Source organism: Hemibagrus wyckioides, linkage group LG20, assembly GCF_019097595.1.
Source record: "Hemibagrus wyckioides isolate EC202008001 linkage group LG20, SWU_Hwy_1.0, whole genome shotgun sequence".
Taxonomy (NCBI): Eukaryota; Metazoa; Chordata; class Actinopteri; order Siluriformes; family Bagridae; genus Hemibagrus; species Hemibagrus wyckioides.
In genome coordinates, this window is record NC_080729.1 from 4,275,765 (window position 1) to 4,299,204 (window position 23,440).

General features: G+C 39.9%; 2 protein-coding genes across 5 annotated transcripts in view; both read right to left on the reverse strand.

Moving 5' to 3' along the window:
- Positions 1-1,138: 1,138 nt before the first annotated feature.
- On the reverse strand, positions 1,139-9,193 carry LOC131370569 (annexin A2-like). The gene is made up of 13 exons (XM_058417921.1): positions 8,797-9,193; positions 6,560-6,628; positions 6,384-6,477; positions 6,122-6,216; positions 5,197-5,310; positions 4,717-4,807; positions 4,315-4,394; positions 4,165-4,224; positions 3,972-4,062; positions 3,279-3,374; positions 2,562-2,620; positions 2,323-2,433; positions 1,139-2,251 (listed from the first exon to the last, which is right to left on the reverse strand). Exons 2-13 carry the CDS (start codon positions 6,605-6,607, stop codon positions 2,189-2,191), a joined length of 1,002 nt encoding a protein of 333 aa, XP_058273904.1. The 5' UTR covers positions 6,608-6,628; positions 8,797-9,193; the 3' UTR covers positions 1,139-2,188.
- A 3,765-nt stretch (positions 9,194-12,958) lies between these two features.
- arhgef2 (rho/rac guanine nucleotide exchange factor (GEF) 2) overlaps positions 12,959-23,440 on the reverse strand; it is a 63,039-nt gene continuing 52,557 nt past the window's right edge. For 3 of the 4 annotated variants that reach the window (XM_058418544.1, XM_058418547.1, XM_058418548.1), the window contains 19 exons: positions 23,185-23,248; positions 22,393-22,525; positions 20,538-20,647; positions 20,298-20,441; positions 19,962-20,212; positions 19,748-19,873; positions 19,545-19,662; positions 19,127-19,378; positions 18,967-19,043; positions 18,653-18,825; positions 18,363-18,430; positions 17,912-18,100; positions 17,724-17,822; positions 17,579-17,634; positions 17,264-17,308; positions 17,131-17,181; positions 16,676-17,029; positions 15,665-15,815; positions 12,959-14,132 (listed from right to left, as the gene is read on the reverse strand). In XM_058418544.1, coding sequence (XP_058274527.1) covers positions 14,062-14,132; positions 15,665-15,815; positions 16,676-17,029; positions 17,131-17,181; positions 17,264-17,308; positions 17,579-17,634; positions 17,724-17,822; positions 17,912-18,100; positions 18,363-18,430; positions 18,653-18,825; positions 18,967-19,043; positions 19,127-19,378; positions 19,545-19,662; positions 19,748-19,873; positions 19,962-20,212; positions 20,298-20,441; positions 20,538-20,647; positions 22,393-22,525; positions 23,185-23,248 — 2,532 coding nt within the window. In that variant the 3' untranslated portion in view covers positions 12,959-14,061. The remainder of the gene's footprint in view (positions 14,133-15,664; positions 15,816-16,675; positions 17,030-17,130; positions 17,182-17,263; positions 17,309-17,578; positions 17,635-17,723; positions 17,823-17,911; positions 18,101-18,362; positions 18,431-18,652; positions 18,826-18,966; positions 19,044-19,126; positions 19,379-19,544; positions 19,663-19,747; positions 19,874-19,961; positions 20,213-20,297; positions 20,442-20,537; positions 20,648-22,392; positions 22,526-23,184; positions 23,249-23,440) is intronic. The other variant, XM_058418545.1, reaches the window with a different exon arrangement.

The following is a 23,440-nucleotide window of genomic DNA, read 5'->3' on the forward strand; positions in this document are numbered from 1 at the left end:
GAAGTAACGATCCTTCTTTGTACGATAATGTCATTAGAAGCAATTCGTTTCCTTTTTTTTTTTTTTTTACAAAGATTAATAAATGTCTAAACATAAATCGAACTCGATTTAAAAAATAGTAGGATTTTTTAAAAAACTGATACAAAAAAGATATTCGTCGTTAAATGTATTTTCAGCATATGGCCACTAGATGGCGGTGTGCTTTAACAATTTTGGCAACATGACTTTTCAACATAGACCTGAAGCTTGGCAGTTCTGGAACACAACCATGTCCCATTCTGCTCCATACTGTTCTAACAGATCCTCAGATTTACAAATACACTATAATGCCAAAAGTTTTGGGACATCCCTCTAAATCACTGAATTCAGGTGTTGTTTTTCAGGGGTTGGGCTCGGCCCCTTAGTTCCAGTGAAAGGAACGCTTAATGCTTCAGCATCATACCAAGACATTTAGGGCAATTTCATGCTCCCAAGTTTGGGGATGACCCCTTCCTGTTCCAACATGACTGTGCACCAGTGGTCCATAAAGACATGGATGAGTGAGTTTGGTGTGGACTGGCCTGACCTCAACCCGATAGAACACCATTGGGATGAATTAGAGCGGAGACTGCGAGCCAGATCTTCTCATCCAACATCAGTGCCTGACCTCACAAATGTGCTTCTAGAGGAATGGGGTCAAAAATTCCCATAAACACACTCCTAAACCTTGTGGAAAGCCTTCCCAGAAGAGTTGAAGCTGTTATAGCTACAAAGGGTGGGACAACTCCATATTACATTCATGTGCATGTAAAGGCAGACGTCCCAAATCTTTTAGCAATATAGTTTATGTTGTTCCTTGGTTTTTTTTCCACTTTTAACAATTGCCAACTTTACAGAAATCTAAAAGTAGCATTAGATTCTCAATGAGCTAGCCGGAGTGACAAAGACAAGCTCCCCAAGACGACATAAGGAAAAAGCCATGACAGAAACCAGACACCAGACCACTCATCCTCTTCTGGGTGACGCCACATAATGGAATTATAATCCATTTAGGTATTCAGTGTTATACTGAGTGAGCGTCATGGGTCATGCACAGGACAGTCTTTATGATTAGAGCAGTTTAGCACAAATCTACAGCATGCAGTTAAGATCTGGGCAGAGACACTTTAAGCTCTTTTTTATTCTGTGTATTTAATACACCCATATATAAAACAGTGACATCATTGTTGTCATATGTATTGCAGAGGGACACAAGGAAGGAAGCACACACTTTTCCCAAAAGGAAAGAGGATAACAATGTGAACCAATACAAAAAAAATGCTGAATCAGGAGATAGGAAAAGGATATGTCAAGGGTTAAAGTTCGGGTCATTCTCTTTTGAGGTCTTTGGAGGTGTCTAGGTGTTGGGGGTTAAAACCTTCCTAATTTGTAGCTTCCGTTTTGGAACCAAATCCACTGCAGGTCAATGGAATCAGTGCAGGAGTGGCTCAGGAGGAACATGATTTAACACAAAAGCTTCTCCAAATCTCCTAACTGAACATCTCCTGTTTCTATAATAGCAAGAAGAAGGTTCATGCGGACTGAGACTTATTATAGATTTACACTTTATGGGGTTTTATTCCTCACATACTGCACCATTTATCATCAAATACCATTTATAATTGATATTTTCTTTTTATCCATTAAAAGTTACATTTACATCCTGTTGCCACTTCCAGAAACTATACATTTCTCACCATCCAGTCTATTTTTTTTTAAGTTAATAAGACAAAAAATTCTTTTTTTTTATGTTACAGAGAAACCATAAAGCGTGAACAACTCCACTGTCCAGAAAAAAAGTTACGGCATAACCATGGACACTGTAGAGTCCTGAAGACTCCTTCCATACAAATACATGTCTCCTCAAAAGATACGTCACCATAGCAATAAGTCCACACAATAATAATAATAATATTGATAATAATAATGATAATAATAATAATAATAATAATAATAATAATAATAATAATAATAATAATAATAATAATAATGCACCACAGTGCAATTTCTCTTTCTTATGGTTTTAATCCTAAACCAAGACAGAATGTGAAATATTCTGAGAATGTTAAATAACCATGTAGCAAAGTGTACAGTATGTGAGTCAGGGAAAGTAAATTTCTGTACAGGTTCAATTGCAATCTTTCTCCTCGCTTGTTCCATGCTTGTTCCTCTATGCATCCTCAGATCGACACAGAGCCAGGAGAGCCAGCTGCAGCTCGCCTTTGAATTCTTTCTGTAAGTTAGAGGACATGGTGAACACCACAGCTGTTTTATTTATAGAAAGTGTGAGGTGTGTGATCTGACCTGTATGGTGGAGTAAAGGGAGAGATTGGTCAGTTTGCAGAACTCGACCCTCACCCGCAGGAGGTCCTCTTCACTCCGAGCCACCATGATACCATTAACCACAGAGCTTTTCTGGTACACACACACACACACACACACACACACACACACACACACACACACAAACACACACACACACAGACTGTAGTCGCTTAATAACTGATGAAATAGTAACGACTGTAGATAATAAGCCTCCTTACCTTCATGCTGGTGTGTAAGCGCTGGGCTAAGAAGAGCGGTGTGTTTTGGATAGTGTTAACTACAGAAACACACAAAAATAAAAAATAAAAAGTCATCCTTCATTTCAGAAAATAAAATATACACTATATTGCCAAAGGTTTTGGGACACCCCTTCAAATCAACAGAACAAAGAGCTCTTAGTGCTTCAGCATACCAAGACATTTTGGACAATTTCATGTTGACCCCTTCCTGTTCCAACATGACTGCACACCAGTGCACAAAGCAAGGTCCATAAAGACATGGATGAGTGAGTTTGGTGTGGAGTCCTGACTTCAACCTGATAGAACACCTTTGGGATGAATTAGAGCGAGGCCTTCTCGTCCAACATCAGTGCCTGACCTCACAAGTGCGTTTCTAGAGAAATGGTCAAAAATTCCCATAAACACACTCCTAAACCTTGTGGAAAGCCTTACCAGAAGAGTTGAAGCTGTTATAGCTGCCAACTCCATATTACATTCATGTGCATGTAAAGGCAGACGTCCCAGTTTTTGCTCTGACTCGCAGTCTCTGCTCAAATTTATCCCAAAGGTGTTCTATGGGGTTGAAGTCAGGACTCTGTGCAGGCCAGGCAAGTTCCTTCACACCAAACTTACTCATCTATGTCTTTATGGACCTTGCTTTGTGCACTGGTCCGCAGTCATGTTGGAACAGGTTGGAGCCAGGAATCGTGTCCTTACCCAAAATCCGCAGCCCCATTCGCACGTCTCCTGAGAAGCTGTTCTGGATAGTTTTCTCCACTGCCTCGCCTTTCTGATCCTCAAGCCTAGAAAGCACTATTAGAACAGCGTTAAGTCACACTGGGTGCACGTACACCGATCAAGCATAACATTATGACCATGTCCCTAATATTGTGTTGATCCCCCTTTTGCTGTCGAAACAGCCCTGACCCATCGAGGCATGGACTCCACTAGATCCCTGAAGGTGTACTGTGGTATCTGGCACCAAGATGTTAGCAGCAGATCCTTTAAGTCTTGTAAGCTGCAAGGTGGCGCCTTCATGGGCTTAAAGGATACTTACAGCATATAAAGGATAATTTTGATAGATACTGACCACTGCAGACCGGGAACACCTCCACAAGAGCTGCAGTTTTGGAGATGCTCTGATCCAGTCGTCTAGACATCACAATTTGGCCTTTCGTAAAACTCGCTCAAATCCTTACGCTTGTTCATTTTTCCTGCTTCTAACACATCAACTTTGAGGACAAAATTCACTTGCTGCCTAATATATCCCACCCACTAACAGGTGCCATGATGAGGAGATGATCAGTGTTATTCATGTCACCTCTCAGTGCTCATAATGTTATGCCTGATTGGTGTAAAGGTTAGCGTTTGTGTTTGAGGGTGTGGTTAAGGTTAAGGTTAAGGTCATACCTCTGTTGAGATGGTCAGAATTGCGTGACGTGAGCACCTGAATCCAGGGCTCAGGGTTAGATTTCTTTCCGATGATAGCGTCTCTGAGTTTCTAAGCACACGAAGACATGTTCAATATGTTCTCACACCTTGTACATTAAAAACACAACGTCTGGAATTTACTTTTTTTATGATATGAGAGATAAAGGCACACCTTGACATCTTGCTCAATAAGCTCATAATCGATCTTGCTGGGCGTGTTTATCTCCTCCTTCTGTTCATATGACAGAAACATCACACTGTATCATCGTTCCTTACAAGTGAGCTTTAATAAAGCAATACATTTTTGCTCATCAGACTGTACCTTCAATATGGCCAGCACCAGCTTGGTAAATTCTTTACTCGTCTCACTGATCAGGTCGTTCTCCAGATAACGGCTGTACGCTGTGACCAAAAACGAACATCGGTAAGTTCTACAATATCAGCTAAATTCTGCATTCTGATTGGTCAGAATAGGTTGATTCATTTTCTATAAACAGCAGCTTTACCTTGCTGACTGCAAAATTACTATTAGTGCACTCGTTCAAATACATCATTGAAATACTGCATATGTTGAGGAGACATTTATATTCTACCATTCACAGAAGGAGTCTCCAGTGTCAGTGTTTTGTACAAGTCAGTATTTTCCTCCACTGGAAATATATATAACAGCACATCACTATATGTGTTTTATATGTTCTAATATCCATTATTTCTTGTTCCTCACCTTCATAATACGCTACAGTGATATGTCGGAGCTGGTTCTGTGATCTGGTGCACAAGACCTCCAGGAGAGCTTCCTCGTCTGTCCCGAGACCCTGCGAGAATTGTTTTTTAGAAAATGAGTCAAATTTGTATTGCTGTTGATGCATTTGACAGAAAGTTTGATATCTATATGGCTCAATGTTTAAGGCTCTGGGTTCTGATCAGAAAGTCCTAGTCCTTGAACAAGGGTCTTAACCCTCTCTGGGACCATTCCAGGGACCCTGTATTTTAGATCCTGCACTCGGATCCTAAGCTGGGATATGCAAAGAAAAGAATTTCAGTGTACTGTAATGTATATTTGACAGATAAATGCTTCTTGTGCTTCTATGTCGTTGAACACCACAGGTGTTTTTACCGAAGATTAAAAAAAAAGGAATAAAAAACAACTCAGGATGTGATATAAGGAAATAATCAACTTAAGCATCATTCTGCTGCCTCTCACCTCCATGGACTGTCGAAGGCGATGAGCGTCAAAGCGAGCTGGAGTCATCATGAGTCCTAACAGCAGATCCTGCACAGCTCCTGAAAGACCTTTCTTCAGAGCTGCGCTCAGACCCTGAACAAGAAAAACGCACCTAATCAGAATCGCAGAAATTAGTTCAATCCTTATATCATGATCAGGATGTACAACCATGAAAGTACCTATAAAAATGAAGTTGATTACAGTGGAAACTCGTCTTATGAATTAAATTCATTCTGGAGGTCGAGTTCTTAAGGTAAAAATTTGTATTGCGGTAGGAATGGTCCCATACTAAATAATGTTAAATGCAGATAATCTGTTCCAGCCACCCAAAAATATTAGCAGTATTCCCAATACGAAGCGTATGTAAACTGTACGGCTGTTTACAAAGAACTGACCCAAGCCAAGCATTCCATTTCAAGGGTCCTCACAGGAAGTCATGCCACCAAGCTTGGGCTAAAAATAGAACAGACCGCCCACACCACCAATCTGTCAACAAAAAAACACCCGAAAAATCACCTAGCTTTTGAACGCATGCTGAAGGCAACATTGGTATCGTGGGTTGATTCTTTCCAAACAACTTTTGCTGACTGAAAAAAAGTTCCGAAAATGCGTAAACTCACTTCGCTTGGCTTTCCATTGATGCAAACAACGTACGGCGTTCAGTGCGATTCGTTTGTATACTGAAAATGCTTTATATGCCGATGCAAAATTTAAATTCTTAAGGGCGAAAGTTTGTAAAGGAGGGCATTTGTATACCACTGTATACTTTTTATCCATTTATAGTAGACACTTAACAAATAAGTTTCTCACCTTATAACAGCCTTAAGCAGCTGTTTACTCAACATCTTTTTTCCTCATTCTGACCAATCAGATTTGAGCATTCAGCAGCGCTGTAAAGTCTTACCTTCTGTGTGTGGTTTTGGAAGACTGAAGCGATGCTCTGTCTTTGGGCATTGGTCCTGTTAGTAAGGATGTTTATCACAGTCACCACATCAGCATCTACCCCACAACACACACACACACACATCCATAAGCTGCTAAGTTGATAGAATATCTGCATAATCAGCTAGCACCTATTTTCACACTGATCTAACTCAAGTTATATGTTTCTCCCCTGTCCACTTTGGTGTGTCTTAATTCATCAGCTGGATGAAGCAGGATCATACTTTTCTTATCCAGCGCCGCGTGAATCTGATGTGCGTCCAGATCCGGATCGAACGGCAGAAACGGACGGACGGTCCCAAGAGTTCCCCACCACATCTGAAATGACAGCGTAAAAAAAATGTTTAAAAGGCATAAAACGGCTCCAAAGGATTTAAATATGATAAATAAAAATACATACGGACTGTTTCGTTGTAATATACTCGACTGTAATCGGTTCGTTCTCCATTTCCGGGCAAGAAGCACGTGCCTGCAGGTTAGCATTAAATAGAATAGTTTCGCTTAGCAAGTTTAGGAAATGATAATGACTTTAATTAAGTTGTAAAGACATGGTAATAAAAAAAAGAAAATGACAAGCAAACAATCTTCCTGTTACTCTAAATACAGTCCATCAGGCATGATGTGTGCGTGGTGTCTTGACATGTGCTTCAGGCTACAAGGCTAACCTGGCTAACACAGCTAAAAGTAAGCTTAGCTTGTAGCTAGCGATTAGCAATATGCAAACTGCAGTGGCTTTGTTTAGTGTTAAACACAATCAACCAGAGTAAACCAGTTTAAATCGTTATTTCATACATTAGGCTACATACAAGTGCATGAATTGCTTCACATATACCACAAAAAAACGTGGCATCCATAACGTTATGTTTTCCTCACAAGAAATAGTTCCAAAAATGAATTTCCTCCATTCACCACAGCAATTTGCCAGCACTTGAATGTGGTATTTAATAATGGACAACATTTCACATGTTGGGCAGCATGGTGGCTTAGTGGTTAGTACTGTTGCTTCACATCAAGAAGGTCTTGGGTTTGAATTTCCTTTCTGTGTGGAGTTTGCATATTCTCCTCAAGCCTGTGTGGGATTACTCCGGGTACTCCGGTTTCCTCCCACGGTCCAAAAACATGTACATTAGGTTGATTGGTAATTCTAAATTGCCCATAGGAGTGAGTGTGTGTGGTTGTCTATCTATATGTGTGACACTGTGATGGACTGGTGACCTGTCTAGGGTGTACTCCTGCCTTTCGCCCAGTGTGTGATGGGATAGGCTCCAGCAGATCCCCGTGACCCTAATTAGGAATAAAGTCGGTATAGAAAATGGATGGATTTCACACGTTCTATTGATTATTAGTTGTATTTATTTACATGGCATGGAGTGTTGTAGGAAAAAAAAGAACTTGGTAAGGGAAATGACTGTTTGTATAATAGTTATACAGAACATATGTGATAACAAGAAGTTGTATCATGGATGTTTGACAACTTGAGATGCCTTTCACCTCGACACAGCTGTACAGAGTGGCTATTTGAGCTACAGTAGCATTCCTGTTAGCTCTAAGTCTGTTATTCTCCTGTGACCTTGCTCATCAACATACCATCTTTCCATGTTTTTGGTTTCTTGCAGCATTCTGTGTAAACCCCAGTGACTGATTTTCCGAAATTCAAAGAATCAGCAACCATGCCACGATAAAACTCACATAGATCGCTTGTTTGATGTAAACACTGACTAAATTTCTTAACCTGTATCTGCATTATTATCGCTATTATCTGCTGCCGACTGACCTATCGATTGGATAACTTCACGAATGGTCAGGCAAACAGATTAACACGTGGGACGTAAATATGGATCTAAAAACTACATTTCCCAGCAGTCCACACTTTACTCTTTATCATGGTTGTAAGATATGGAGTAGTAGGAAACATATTGTGATATTCTGAGCTTCACAACTTGTTCGGCATTCACCAGGTAAATAGTTGACTTGGGCTTGTTTAGAAATGTTCTCCTCCATGACTATCAGGTGTTTATTTTCCTAGTGTGATTATATTAATTAATCATTGTATCCATTATTACATAATACAGTATGAATATAACAAGCCGGTCAAATAGGCTACAGCATTTAAGAGGGTCAGGATTACTTTAAGAAAACAAGAAAGAAAGAAAGAAAGAAAGAAAGAAAGACCAACTCAAAAAAGAATGCAAGGAAGGACAAAGAAAGGAAGGATTAAGTGGAAGGGGTGGAGAAGAAAGAAAGAAAGAAAGAAAGAAAGAAAGGAACGATTAAATGGAGGGGGTGAAGAAGAAAGAAAGAGGAAGGAAGGAAGGAAGGAAGGAAGGAAGGAAGGACCAACTCAAGGAAGAAAGGAAGGAAGGAAGGAAGAAAGAAAGAAAGAAAGAAAGAAAGAAAGGAAGAAAGAAAGAAAGAAAGAAAGAAAGAAAGAAAGAAAGAAAGAAAGAGGACATTTCTGTTCATTTTTTGAATGTAAGCTTCATAAAAAAACAATATACAAAAAAAAACAAAATTCTTACTCAAGTGTGAAAACTTTTGAAATATAAATATGAATATTACTATTTATTTATTTATTTATTTTAATAAATGTCCTCTCCAACTGTCCAGATTAAACAATAAACCCAGCAGCTTACTTACTGAAGGTGACAAGACGGTGGCGTTTTCTCCTCAGGTGTGTGTGATCCTCACGTGTGTGTAATCCTCAGACGTGTGTGATCCTCAGGCGTGTGTGATCCTCACATGTGTGTGATCCTCAGGTGTGTGATCCTTAGGTGTGTGTGATCCTTCACCTGTCGCACAATCCGGCACTTCTCCTGATCGACTGTTGGACTCGACTCCAGGCGTCCTCTTCTGTTTGCTGATAAGGGCGTGTTGTAGACATCCGCTGTTGTCAGATCCTCTTTCTCCTCTTTAGCTATTGGCTGAGGCGTGTAAGGCTCGACTGTGGTCAGTCGTGCAGAATAGATGTAGTCATTGTTGTTGTTTTTTTTATCTTCCACATAGACCCACCCAGACATGACTGTGTATCGAGCAGAGGGTAAAAAAAAATGGTGTCATGTAGACGTACAGTTTTTCATTGCAATTCCCACCCACTCCTGCAGGAATTCTGACCACTCCCACTGCCCTTATTTGTTTGTTTTGGGGCCTTGGGTGGATGTCAGTCCTGATCTCATACCCCTAGAGTCCTGGTGTCATATTAAGACCTGTGTGTGTGTGTGTGTGTGTGTATATGATAAACAGTGGTCTACTCTTTCAAAACATTCTTCAACAGAACTGTTCAGTACACAGTCTGTACAACATACTGTATGAGCATATTTTATATAATTTGTGAAATATTTATGGAACTAAAAAATAAACAAGAGTCCACATGTAAAATTTATGTCAAATTTTCTTCCTTAATATATTAATTAATATTTTAATATATTTTTATGTGCTTTATCCATAAGACTTTTTTAAACATGAAGGCAATGTTTGTATTTATATATATTTTTCCGATTCATTTTTTCCACGCTATTTTCTTTTCACATGATTCATTTATTCTCATGTAATTTGTTTCCCATGTTTTATTATTTTCACATCATTTTTCTTTTATTTTCATGTCTTATTGTTTTAAAAAAAATATGTCGATTCATGTGTGATTTTTTTTTTCACATGATTTTCAAATGATTTCCTTTTTATTATTTTATTTTATATATATATATATATATACATATATATATATATATATATATAATATATACATATATATATATATATATATATATATATATATATATATATATATATATATATATATATATACATATATATATATATATATATATAATATATAGATTCATTTTTCATGTGTGATTTTTTTATGTTTACTTTTAATTCCTTCACAAATCTCTCACTCTTTTTAAGATGATTTAAAATGATTAATTTTATCAAGTTTTTTATTTATTTATTTTGTTGAAAAATTAGTGCATATAATTTTTCCCACCACGATTTGATTTCATATTTTTTTTCACATGATTGCAATTTCAGGCCATATAATCACGTTACTTGAGTGTGATTTTTTCCCAATAAGCTAACACCAGAATCACATCATTCAAAAATTAAGCGAAATGAATAATGAATGTTAATTCAGGGTGGCTCAAGTGGTAAAGGCTATGGGTCATTGACCGGAAGATCAGGGTTCAAGCCCCAAGCACTACCAAGCTGCCACTGCTGGGTCCTAAAGCAAGGCCCCCAACCCACCCTGCTCCAGGGGCACTGCATCATGGCTGACCCTGCACTCTGACACCCAACCCCCAAGGATGGGATATGCAAAGAAAGAATTTCACTGTGCAGTAATGTATACATGACAAATAAAGGCGACTTAACAAAAGCCGTGTCAGAACCACACACAGATACAGTTATGAACATACAGTATATTGCCAAAAGTATTCGCTCACCCATCCAAATAATCAGAATCAGGTGTTCCAATCACTTCCATGGCCACAGGTGTATAAAATCAAGCACCTAGGCATGCAGACTGTTTTTACAAACATTTGTGAAAGAATGGGTCGCTCTCAGGAGCTCAGTGAATTCCAGCGTGGAACTGTGATAGGATGCCACCTGTGCAACAAATCCAGTCGTGAAATTTCCTCGCTCCTAAATATTCCACAGTCAACTGTCAGCTGTATTATAAGAACGTGGAAGTGTTTGGGAACGACAGCAACTCAGCCACGAAGTGGTAGGCCACGTAAACTGACGGAGTGGGGTCAGCGGATGCTGAGGCGCATAGTGCGAAGAGGTCGCCAACTTTCTGCAGAGTCAATCGCTACAGACCTCCAAACTTCATGTGGCCATCAGATTAGCTCAAGAACAGTGCGCAGAGAGCTTCATGGAATGGGTTTCCATGGCCGAGCAGCTGCATCCAAGCCATACATCACCAAGTGCAATGCAAAGCGTCGGATGCAGTGGTGTAAAGCACGCCGCCACTGGACTCTAGAGCAGTGGAGACGCGTTCTCTGGAGTGACGAATCGCGCTTCTCCATCTGGCAATCTGATGGACGAGTCTGGGTTTGGGGGTTGCCAGGAGAACGGTACTTGTCTGACTGCATTGTGCCAAGTGTAAAGTTTGGTGGAGGGGGGATTATGGTGTGGGGTTGTTTTTCAGGAGCTGGGCTTGGCCCCTTAGTTCCAGTGAAAGGAACTCTGAATGCTTCAGCATACCAAGACATTTTGGACAATTTGAACAGTTTGGAGCTGGCCCCTTCCTCTTCCAACATGACTGTGCACCAGTGCACAAAGCAAGGTCCATAAAGACATGGATGACAGAGTCTGGTGTGGATGAACTTGACTGGCCTGCACAGAATCCTGACCTCAACCCGATAGAACACCTTTAGGATGAATTAGGAATGGGATGTCACTTAAGTTCATATGCGAGTCAAGGCAGGTGAGCAAATACTTTTGGCAATATAGTGTATAACCCCAATATTATCATCATTGCACTGGCTACCTGTTAAGTTTAGAACTGATTATAAACTAGCACTACTTATGTACAAAGCTCTAAATGGTTCAGCTCCCATGTATCTAGCCAGACTTCTAACACGTCACAATCCACCATGCTCCTTAAGATCACAAAACTCCAGACTTCTGGTTGTTCCCAGAATATCAAAGTCTACAAAAGGGGGTTGAGCATTTTTGTATTTAGCTCCTAATCTTTGGAATAACCTTCCTGACAGTGTTCGGGGCTCAGACACAGTTTAAACGTAGATTAAAGACATCTCTCTTTTCCCTGGCATACACATAATACATCCCATAACCTTGTACTCCAGTACATCCAATTAAATGCACATTATCATCTAGTGCTTGCTAATACTATGAACAGCAGCTACGCTAATTCCGTTCCACTTATTTCACATTTTCTACCCATCCCGAGACATATAAAGATTGTGCCAGCTCCAGTAGACCTTCATTGAGAAGAGGCCAACCTCGCGAGGATCCTGAGACATCCAGAGATGGACCGGCTCCTCTGGGTTCTGCTTTGTGAGGATTTGAGTATTCAAAGCAATGTGGACTTCGAGGACGACAACCACTTCCTAATTTATACAACATTCTACATATGCTGTATCTGCGTCACACAACTGACTACATGAGTGCAGAAAGGACATTGTTCATAATCACACTGTTCTGTGTTTAGAATAATTTATAATCACGGGGTCACCCAGATGAGGATGAGGTTCCCTTTTGAGTCTGGTTCCTCTCAAGGTTTCTTCCTCATACCATCTAAGGGAGTTTTTCCTCGCCACAGTCGCCTTGCTCACTAGGGATGATTTTGTCGAACATCTAGGACTTTTGCACTATGTTCTGTAAAGCTGCTTTGAGACAATGTCCATTGTTAAAAGTGCTATACAAATAAAATTGAATTTGAAATTAATAAAGAGCCGGGCAGCACTGTTGCCTCACAGCAAGAAGGTCCTGGGTTTGAATCCCGGGTTCGAACAAGCAGGGGCCTTTCTGTGTGGAGTTTGCATGTGCCTGCGTGGATTTACTCCGGGTACTCCGGTTTCCTCCCACAGTCCAAAAACATGTACATTAGGTTGATTGGTAATTCTAAATTGCCCATAGGAGTGAGTGTGAGTGTGTGTGGTTGTCTGTCTATATGTGTGGCCCTGTGATGGACTGGTGACCTGTCCATGGTGTACCCCTGCCTTTCACCCAATGTGTGCTGGGATAGGCTCCAGCAGGTCCCCATGACCCTAATTAGGAATAAAGCGGGTATAGAAGGTGGATGGGTGGATGAATGGATGAATAAAGAGTCCAAAAACCGTTGGAATTCCTACAGTATATTTAAACATCACAATGCAAACAAGCAGTTAAGTTCAAGTAATAAAAACAATAAAATTACAACATAAAAGTCTTAAAAAAGATTACACTAAAAGATACAAGATCATTCGTTTGAGCTCATTTCTTTCTTTTCTCTCTCTCTTTTTCTTCCAAAACCTTCCAAATATTTTTTTTTTTACAGATACATAATATACACAAAATACAGAGAAAAAAAAACCCTTCATTGACCAGTAATGAGTTTCATTTGAGACTAGTTCGTCTACTTCAGAACAACGACGCAGGATGGATGAGCTGATGGATCATACCACTATCGTGTATGGAAGGGGTGATGGTGGTGTATTGTATATCTGATGTTCTACATGCATTACCAAAATGTACTAAACATGATCACTGTCATCTAATCTATAGAATAGTGTGTGTGTATATTATATATATATATATATATATATATATATATATATCGTTTACCATTGATTTATCTAACTGCCCAACAACTTTGGTCATATTTTTTTTGTTTGTTGAGATGATTGGTCACCCATTTTTTGAGTTTCTTCAAACCCAGGTCCAACTTCAATAGAGCTGAAAACTTATAAAAGTATCAAAAAAATTTAGCCTGGTCTCTCATGGTTATTTTTTTTCTTCTATAAATTATCTTACGATGACCATGTTCGGACACCCAGCTCGTTTACATACAGTACATGATTTCATCATGATTACATCCAGGATTAGGCCTCCTTTCTAGTTCAGTCATTTTCACGAAATAGTAAAAATAATAAGAAACAAGAGAGTTCCAAGCACTTAGTGCTTGGGCCCCTGAAAAAGGCAGGCAGTCGTAGGCTACAGTTCATGGTAAGAGGTTATTCTGAGATAAATTATTAAGACAGAGGTTGCTCAAGTCCATGATTATAAAGGCAAAAATTAAAAAAACCATTCCTTAGAATCCTTCTTTCTCCGCTCTGATCTCCTCGTCCTTGAGAATTTCGAAGAAGGCTTTTCTTTCTCTCGGGCGTGTCGCAGGAGAGCGGAGGCGTTGTGTAGCGTTTTTTTGTTGTATACAGGAAATTAAGACCCGGTTGGTACCCGATGTTAACTGTGGCCGGAGTCGCCGTCCGGAGCTTCGGTTATGCACTCGCTTTCTTCTGGGATGTCTTGTAGATCTACACACACACACACACACACACACACATACATGATTGCATGAGACATGAAACCAGCAGTGATCAAAGGTAGTGGGTGTGTGTGGTTGGGTGGTGATGCAACAGTGTGTGTTGTCAGTCTTCAAAGAGATGTGTGTGTTGAGGAAGAGAAGGTTAAATATTGACAGAGAATAGCCAGATCCACCCAGAGTATAAACAGAGAGAGACAGAGAGAGAGAGAGAGAGAGAGAGAGAGAGAGATACAGGATGTAACATTCAGACACACCTATACACTAAGAGAGAGAAAGAAAGAGAGCGAGAGAGAGAGAGAGCGAGAGAGAGAGAGAGAGAGAGAGAGAAAGAGATGGGATGTAACATTCAGACACACCTATACACTAAAAGAGAGAAAGAGAGAAATAGAAAGAGAGAGAGAGAGAGAGAGAGAGAGAGAGAAAGAGATGGGATGTAACATTCAGACACACCTATACACTAAAAGAGAGAAAGAGAGAAATAGAAAGAGAGCGAGAGAGAGAGAGAGATGGGATGTAACATTCAGACACACCTATACACTAAGAGAGAGAAAGAAAGAGAGAGAGAGAGAGAGAGAGAGAGAGAGAGAGAGAGAGAGAGAGAGAGAGAGAGAAAGAGATGGGATGTAACATTCAGACACACCTATACACTAAAAGAGAGAAAGAGAGAAATAGAAAGAGAGCGAGAGAGAGAGAGAGATGGGATGTAACATTCAGACACACCTATACACTAAGAGAGAGAAAGAAAGAGAGAGAGAGAGAGAGAGAGAGAGAGAGAGCGAGAGAGAGCGAGAGAGAGAGAGAGAGAGAGAGAGAGAGAGAGAGAGAAAGAGATGGGATGTAACATTCAGACACACCTATACACTAAAAGAGAGAAAGAGAGAAATAGAAAGAGAGAGAGAGAGAGAGAGAGAGAGAGAGAGAGAGAGAGAAAGAGATGGGATGTAACATTCAGACACACCTATACACTAAAAGAGAGAAAGAGAGAAACAGAAAGAGAGAGAGAGAGAGAGAGAGAGAGAGAGAGAGAGAGAGAGAGAGAGAAAGAGATGGGATGTAACATTCAGACACACCTATACACTAAAAGAGAGAAAGAGAGAAATAGAAAGAGAGAGAGAGAGAGAGAGAAAGAGATGGGATGTAACATTCAGACACACCTATACACTAAGAGAGAGAGAGATAGAAAGAGAGAGAGATAGAAAGACAGAGAGCCTGGAGATTTTTTATATTTCACACAATGCAGACTGATGCAGCGGCGCTTTAGTCTTTTGGTCTGTCCAATGCTTCAAGCTTCAAAACGCTTTCCTTTCATGCTAATATCAGCATCAACACCACCGCTACACGTACGCGCACATTTTCCTAAAAAGTGATGTATCTCTGAGTGAAGCTACCGGAATGATCGCTAGTACAGAGGGAATACGGAGAGAACACAGATGAAAGAATGCTGCTAGTGTTGCTACTTGCTCTGTGTTTAGTGTCAGGATTAAGGTTTTGTTCCAGATTTCTCTGGTGTCCAGCGCTCACCTCTGGGACTGTCTGAGCGTGGGGAAATACGAACTTCTTCCTCTTCTTCAGAATCTTCTTCCTCGCTTCCCTCCTGAACGCCATCTAACTGGTCAGCTTCCTGACAGGCCAGTGGGGCGAGGGGGACGTGGCTTCCATCACTTCCTCTCCGCTGAGGGACCAGAAAATAAATAGAAAGGATGTTAATGGGACAGAAGTCATAACAACTAGAAAAAAATAATAGCATCATAGCATTAAAATTTCCCCATTAACTCACAGTCCTCTTAATAACTCGCTATTCCACCGTAGTTATTACCGTACCGTATCACCGTAGCGCTATTAACGCCTTAGCAACTCACAGTTTCACCTTAATAACTCACTGTCACTTTATTAACTTACAATGTCACCTGAATGACTCACTATTTCACCTTAATAACTCACTATATCACTTTACTAGCTCATTATGTCACCTTAATAATTCACTAAGTTACCTGAGTGACTCACTATTTCAACTTAATAACTCACTATGTCACCTTAATAACTCACTATGTCACCTGAATGACACACTATTCCACCTTAATAACTTTCTGTCGCCTTAGCAACTCACTGTTTCACCTTAATAACTCACTATATCACATTACTAACTCACTATATCACCTGAATGGCACACTATTTCACCTTAATAACTTTGTCGCCTTAGTAACTCACTTTTAATAACTTGATATGCCACTTTACTAGCTCACTATGTCACCTTAATAACTTCCTAAGTCAGCCGAACAACTCACTGTCACCTTAACTTGCTAAGTCAGATAAACAACTGACTACTTCACCTTAATAACTCACTATGTCACCTTAATAACTTTGCATATCACCTACATAACTCATAGTTTCACCTTAATAACTTGTTTCATCATAATCATTCACTACGCCACCTTAATAACTGACTATTTCACCTTAATAACCCTCTACTAGCTGTAGATTCCATTCTGATATCTGACGGATTTGTTATTAGGATTTAATCGAAGCGCTCACCTGTGTGGTTGTTGTGTCTGTGCTGTCTCGTTTGTGTGTGCCCTGCAGCTCCCTCAGCTGAGCCTCCAGCTGCGTCCTCGCCCGTTCGCTGTCCCTCAGCCGGGGTTCGAGTGGGCGTAGGCGACACACCTCCTCGTGAAGCAGGGCGTAGTGTCTCTGCAGCAGAGCCTGATCCGCACCCGCACCGGGCAACACGCCCTCCATCAGGGCGTCACGCGACAGGGAGCGGCTCAGACGCAGAGGCGCAGAGCCCAGAGGACTGGGGGTGGAGGTGGATGGAGTGGAGCAGGAAGTGGAGGTGGAGCCGTCGCGCATGCACAGCTCCAGGATGGAGTCCTGTCTGATTACTGCTGCCTGGAGAGAGAGAGAGAGAGAGAGAGAGAGGATGAACAATGAGACTTTTAGAACAGAAATGATTCAGAGAATGCAGAATCAATGCAATCTTAAACACTGACCTGTAGTGCGTGGAGATGCGTGCTGAGGTTCACAAGTCTTTGGCAAACTTCCTAAAACACAAATTGGTGAGTTAGAATCACATTTCCAATAAATTTATTTACTTATTTTTTTGCTATAGGAACAAATCTGTACCTCATTGGGAGTTCTGTCCTGCAACTGGTTACCGTTTCTGTCCTGCTTAAAATAAATAAATAAATAATTAATTAATTGCTTATAATTACTCAAAACAGCTGTAAACATCTGCAAGTTGATTTTAGAGTGAGTTTTTGCATTTACAAAAAAATAAAAGTGACCCTATTTATAATCAAAGCACAGATGTTATTTTTTGGACCACATCTGGAGGTCCCTGGATGCTGGGAATGCAATAAATGAATGCTGGTGAAGCCACCATTTTGTCCTGGGGTGTGTAAACTTTTGCACTTATCTGTATAACTGTGTGTGTCTTACTTTTTGTGACGAACCGTTCCCATCGTGAGTTCCGTTCACTGAAATCGCCTCGCCGTCTAAAATAAAAAAGTAAAGATTTAATAATCTCATTAAGACATTAAAACATCAGCTCTATAATAGGTAAAAGGAGAGAGGAAGCTCTTACTGCTCACTGGCGCCTCCGTGTGGTTCTGGACACTGTTGGAACTGCAGGAACGAGGAATCTCAATGCTGGAGCCGAGAAGCAGTTCGCTCAATCTGTCCACTAGATTCAGATAAAGAAAGAGTTAATACAAATTCATAAAATTCTACAGTTTGTTTAGAAAGTGTTTAGTGTATTTTACAGCATCGGACCTTCAGCGATGGCGTTGTTGAGAAGTTTCTCAGCTTGGAGCGCGTGCGGCGTGTCGGCTCTGAACATGTTCCTAGAGCTGGTGGGCATGGTGACCTCTTGATTTCCAGTGACCTCTGCCAGATCCGAAAACAGGGTCACACGCTCCTGAAGGAGTTCCAGGACTTCCCGGTCCTTCTGCTGAATATCGGCTGATAGGAGGAGAAATGAAAAGAGACAGAGAGAGAGAGAGAGAGAGAGAGTGAGAGAGAGAGAGAATCTATTTAAGATTTTTCATGTTTATCAGTTTCCGGATTTAAGGTCAGATTTCAGGGGATGACTCAGAATTCCCGCTTTTCCCTAGTCGGAAGTGGGAATTCTGCTGCCCATATCCCATAAATGCAGCGTTAAATTAGATTTTCCATCATGTCATGCTATTTCAGGGATGACAATAGGGCTCAGATTGGTACAGACCTCTGAGTCTACGCAGAAGAGCTTTGTCCTCTGTCTCAATCAGAGGGAAATCGTCTCTAGAGGGACATCTGCGGAAGAGGAAAGTTTGGGTCATTAAAATACGGAACTGTTTTTCTTCCCCATTGCAAAATTATTAAGCACTTTTAATCAAATTGTCTAATATAATTAATATATATTTCTTAAACTCACACACACACACACACAGTATATGCACATATATACGCGTGTGTGTGTGTGAGATATGTTATAGCTCGGGATCCTTCCATGACATCAATGAGATTTTCACTGACCTGCTCACAGCCTGCTGAATGATTTTCATCCAGTTGTTTCTGTCTTCTTTGGATGCGCCATGCAGCTCGTACATCTCCGGAGGGGTGGAGTCACTGATGAGGAACATCCCTCGTTCCTGATTGGCTATATCTCTGACGATCAGGTTCTGGAGCGACAGAACTGACGGCTTGTCCTTTAGGGGGCATAAGAAGAGGAAGAGACGACGCTGTTGGTTTACTGTGCGTTTGTGTTTTTTTTAGTTATTTTCTTAGATGCTTATTTGAACTGTGATGCAAAAACGTTTCCGGATTTCCGAGACCTCTGACTCACTTACCAGACATGGGAAAAAATATTTCTGGTCTTTTTCCTGCATGAACACCAGGATATCGGTCATCAACAAAACCTGCACGTCTGTGAAAATAAACAGGAATGTAAACACTGGGTCGTAATAATCAGGCTTAAATACACACACACACACACACACACACACACACCTTTGAGTCTCGAGCCCTGTGTCATTTTTAACAGCAGCGTTCCCTCATGAAGGAGTCTTCTCCGGAGCAGCTCTCCGCCTCGGAAGACTCCTCCACCCCTCACTTCGGTCTCGGCCCGTGGGTCCAGCCGGGCCCGGATCTCTTGCAGCTTCTGCGTCAGCTCCAGTTCCTGAACCTGCTGATCCACAGAACTCAGGAGCTCACGGATCAGCACTAGCGCCTGACTCAGAGACTCGGCTTCTTCCTCGCTACCTGCGGGACCGAAACCGTCCAGAGATGGGATTAGTCTTAAGAGCGGTTAAAGTCTGACCGACACGCACCCACACCTGGCAACATCTTCTGACCAATCAGGACGGAGAATTCAACCACACAAATTACAATTTGCAGCTCTGCTATACGAGGATCAGCAGCGCCTCACCTTTTGTATTGTCCAGTATGCGCTGGATCAGCACTGGGTACTTGGTGATGCGCTGTGTGACCAGCAGGATGCATTCTTGGACTCCGTGGCGACGGAGAAGCGATCCTCTACTCACTCTCTGCCCAGGAAAAACAAAACAAATCTTCAGTAATTCGTTCATTCCTCACTCTACTGACCTGCTGAGATCCTCTCCTGTCACTCACCCGGATGAAGTTTTGGAACCTCTTGTCCCGTGCCAGCAGCTCCTTGTAGAGCTTCACGGCTTTCAGGTGCCGGCTGCAGAATTCGGCGTAGCACTTGCGCATCTCGTCTGCGTTCTGACCCGAAAACTGGAAGGAAAGAAAGAAAGGTTCTTTTATTTAGTAAAGGAGGAGAAATAGATTAGGATCTCTTTAGAAGCCCAGTATCAGCGCTCACCTGCTCTACCAGAACGTCTCCCAGCTTCTGGATGGTGAAGTTAGTGGTGCTCCCCGGCGCCAGGCTGTGGTTCCGTCGGCTCAGGAGCTGACTGACGAAGCGTGAGTGCAGCGCCACCAGCTGGTCGAGGCACGGAAAGACGGCATGCACTACCCCCGGCTCCAGCATCACTTCCTCCAGCATGCCGCGTCGAAACACTCCCTCCATGATGCGCAGCGTCCGCACGTGATGCAGCTCCGTCTGGATCAGCTCTGTTGTGAAAGTATTAAAGGTTATCATCCACTTTGTTCAGTGAAATCAGTTAAACCACGCTGTTGTCGCTGCTCAGACGCTCACCGTAGATGACGTCCTGCCTCTTGATGACGTCTTTGCGGTGAGTCTGCAGGTAGGATGCATCCACCGCCAAACTCCACGAGTCTGCCTCGAAATCCCGGCCCTCTCTCTCCAACTCCTCCAGCATTGAGGCGTAATACACCTCTCCTGCATGTGTGTGTAGAGAGAAAGGAGAAATGCTACAAACCATACATTTTTCCGACACAACCAGATATCGTCAGCCACGATTATTTCCTGTCTCACCGTCATCGTTCAGAGACTCCATGGACATGGCTCTGTTCCTGAAGTTCAGCGAGTCGGTTGACTGCGAGAGGATGCGTCTCAAACCCAGAGGAGAGTCGTCGTTCAGATTACTACGAACACGCAACACAAACACACACTGAATATTACTGATAACACTGACAACACACAGATTTAATCAGATTTATTTTATTTCATCCTGTACTTAAAAGTTTTTTACTGGCCAAAAATGATGCTCTTAATCTAAATCTAAATTTAGATCTAAATGCAATATCAATTGCTATGTGCAATATTTTCTAGTTCCCAAGTACCTTTTTTGTACTTTGAATTCATTTGTATATATAGAATATTTCATTTATTTTTAATTTCTATTTTCTATTTCATTTAAATTTTCGAATACATTTTGTACTTTTGAATAATTACATAGAATATTTAATTCATTTTTCATTTATATTTTGCTTTTTTTTCCTGAATACATTTTGTACTTTCATATACATTTGTATATATAGAAATTTTTTATTTATTTATTTTATATTTTATTTATTTTTTAAACATTTTGCACTTTTGAATATGTTGTATATATAAATTATTTAATTTATTTTTTCTTTATATTTTATATTTCATTTATATTTTCGAATACATTTTGTACTTCTGAATACATTTGTATATATAGAATATTTCATCTATTTTCTATTTCTATTTTCTTTTTCTTTTTTTTCTCTTATTTTGTGCTTTTAAATACATTCATATATATAGAATACTTCATTTATTCATATTTTATTTCATTTACATTTTCAAATACATTTTGTACTGTTGAATAATTTGTATATATAGAATACTTCATTTATTTTTCATTTATATTTTATATTTCATTTACATTTTCGAATACATCCTGTACTTTAGAATAATTTGTATATACATAGAATATTTCATTTATTTCTTATTTATATTTTCGAATACATTTTGTACTTCTGAATACATTTGTATATATAGAATATTTCATCTATTTTCTATTTCTATTTTATTTTTCTTTTTTTTCTCTTATTTTGTGCTTTTAAATACATTCATATATATAGAATACTTCATTTATTCATATTTTATATTTCATTTACATTTTCAAATACATTTTGTACTGTTGAATAATTTGTATATATAGAATACTTCATTTATTTTTCATTTATATTTTATATTTCATTTACATTTTCGAATACATCCTGTACTTTAGAATAATTTGTATATACATAGAATATTTCATTTATTTCTTATTTATATTTTCGAATACATTTTGTACTTCTGAATACATTTGTATATATAGAATATTTCATCTATTTTCTATTTCTATTTTATTTTTCTTTTTTTTCTCTTATTTTGTGCTTTTAAATACATTCATATATATAGAATACTTCATTTATTCATATTTTATATTTCATTTACATTTTCAAATACATTTTGTACTGTTGAATAATTTGTATATATAGAATACTTCATTTATTTTTCATTTATATTTTATATTTCATTTACATTTTCGAATACATCCTGTACTTTAGAATAATTTGTATATACATAGAATATTTCATTTATTTCTTATTTATATTTTCGAATACATTTTGTACTTTTGAATAATTTGTATTTATAGAATAATTTATTTTTCATTTATATTTTAGAATACATTTGGCACTTTTGAATATATTTGTATATATAGATTATTTCATTAATTTTTAATTTATCTTTCAGTCTATATTTATTTTTCTTGTAATCTGAAGCAGTCTCTGCCAAAAGAATCTCCTTCGGGATTAATAAAGTTCTATCTCATCTTAAATAAAGACCTCCTCGCTGAGGTTTTCTCTCAGTCCCTCACCCTGCGATGTTATTGGTGGAGACGCTCTTGCTGAGGGACAGCGTGGAACGTCCTCTCCGGGAGCCGAGGAGAGACTGGCGGAGGCTGTCGGAGGGGTAGATGGCCGAGCTCGGTCTCTCCTTGATGATAGGAGCTGAGAAACAGAAAAAAAAACGAAGCGGTCAATTGAGCAAATATTGTTAAAGGGAATAGAGTGATACATAAAAACAGGAAAAAGAAACAAAGTACGCAGTCGTACAGGGCGGCATGGGAGAAGGCTGATATCTGTATAAAAACTTTATAACACCGTCCAATCATTGATATGGCGATTTATTTAACATTTATAGAAAGGAGTCTCCAGTGTCGGTGCTTCACAAGTCGATTATTTTCCTTCCAAGGACATTGCTCGAGGTTCGAGGATCTTCGTCAGCTCTTTAATCGCTCTACATGCTATAATATAAAAATAATCTATAATAATCCACACCACAAGTCACGCGTGACAAGATCACGGAGGAATTCTGTTCGAAGGGAGGATCTTTTCAAAGATAAACAAACAGAGAGGTGAGCCATGTCTCAGGAGCGAGTAGAAGATGATCCTGTTTAACCAGCGCAGCCTGAGATCTCGAACCGGTTTCGGATCTATTCGTGACTTTTAAATCTGAACGGCCAGCAGGAGACAGTGTCGCTCCTCTGGTCCACTCCGTCAGTCCTCCCACAGAGGGTGAAGGAGGTGATAAAGTGCTGAGAAAAGAGGAGAGAAAAAGAAAACAGAAAGCAAAGGAATCTGTTCAGGAGGAAAAGGGAGGCACTTACTTTTGGTGCGTAGGGCTACATTCTGAAGAGCTGAACTGTTCCTCCCCAGAGCCAACTTCTGCTGCTGCAGGAGAGGAAAAAGGGGGGGGGGGGAGATTCAGCATTTTATTTTTAGAAATAAAAAAATAAAAAACATAGAAAAGCAATGATACAGCATTTTATTTATAAATTACAGATTTATAAGTTACAGATCATATGACTTGATTTTATCGTACATTAGATTGAAATTCACTTTTGTGGGATTTAATTTGTATTA